The sequence below is a fragment of the Plasmodium cynomolgi genome, assembly GCF_000321355.1.
Source record: "Plasmodium cynomolgi strain B DNA, scaffold: 1203, whole genome shotgun sequence".
Taxonomy (NCBI): domain Eukaryota; phylum Apicomplexa; class Aconoidasida; order Haemosporida; family Plasmodiidae; genus Plasmodium; species Plasmodium cynomolgi.
In genome coordinates this window covers 1-1,265 of record NW_004193205.1, presented here as the reverse complement: position 1 = coordinate 1,265, position 1,265 = coordinate 1, and the positions used below count along the sequence as shown (strand labels likewise).

Here is a 1,265-nt window from a genome sequence, read left to right as displayed (position 1 = left end):
TTTTTAATAAAAAAGAATTAATAACATCAATTTAATAAAAAACCTATTATCAACCCTCAATTTTTCGATGTAAAAAAAAATATATTGATACATAGAAAACATAAATAAAACTACATGTTCATTAATAATGATAAAAACGAAATATAAATACAAAAAATATAATGAAAAAAAAACAAATAAATAATTATTACTATGAATAAATTAATTAAAAATATAATAAATTTATTTTCACTCCTTATATACGACACCATTATTTCTAATTTTTCGTATTAAACCTTTCATAAGGAATATTATTATAGCCATGAATAATGTAATTTATTGAACATTATTATACTTATTATTAATTACACTGATATAACATTATATTTCATAAAAAATTACAATAATATAAACTCACTAATATTAGATTTACTTTTATATATATTTTACAGTTCATTAAACTAAAAGGTGTACATACTTACATGTACAAAGTTGTAAACCATATATTATTATTTATTATTCATTAACATATATTATATTACAACAAATAACCGCAAATTTGATGTTGCTACATATATAATCATTTATACGCTATAATAATGCCCATAAAGTGGGAACCTTACAACTTAACCTGGTTCACATCATTGTTTATCTCAAATATATAGACATACATTAAAAAGTTTTCAACTTTAAATTTATATTATTTCTATTAATTGAAATAGGTACATTATATTTTTATATCTTTTCATAAATGTAATTATTTATTCATATAATTAATATTCTTCACTGCTCCACAAATGATTGATATTATTAGTCTTTTCTAATTGCACATATTAACTTTTAAACAATTTAATATTACATATAATATTTTTTTTTAACCTATAAAGAATGAACATAAAAAATCAACTATTTAAAAAAAAATGTATTTTTTTACAATATATACAAATTACATACTGAATAAAAAGTGAACCCTTAACCCTAAACCTAGATACTATAGTGAGTGTTATCATATTTTCCATCTTCATCATCATATTTTTAATTTTATCAAATAATTTGTCACAACTATCAATACATTCAGAGGTATCATAAAACAGGTCATAATTATGAACATTCGCATTGCATCTGATTGTATTAAATTGTTTTTTAAATTCATAATCTTGCATCAGTGATTTTAATCTCTTTTCGAAAGTGCATTCATCCTCATCTAATATGTTCATAATTTTATCCTTTAAGAGGTCGTATTTTTCTTTCAAATCTATGTCTACGTCTCCCCTTAGCAATCTGCT

The 1,265-nt window shown here is 20.7% G+C and overlaps 1 protein-coding gene across 1 annotated transcript; it reads right to left on the bottom strand.

Annotated features, from left to right (window-relative positions):
- Nucleotides 1-812: 812 nt before the first annotated feature.
- PCYB_007200 (Pv-fam-d protein) lies at nucleotides 813-1,196 on the bottom strand (the record flags this gene model as incomplete). Its single annotated transcript, XM_004228141.1, has 2 exons — nucleotides 813-858; nucleotides 964-1,196. The coding sequence occupies 2 exons, from the start codon at nucleotides 1,194-1,196 to the stop codon at nucleotides 813-815; spliced, it is 279 nt and encodes a 92-aa protein (XP_004228189.1).
- Nucleotides 1,197-1,265: the final 69 nt, after the last annotated feature.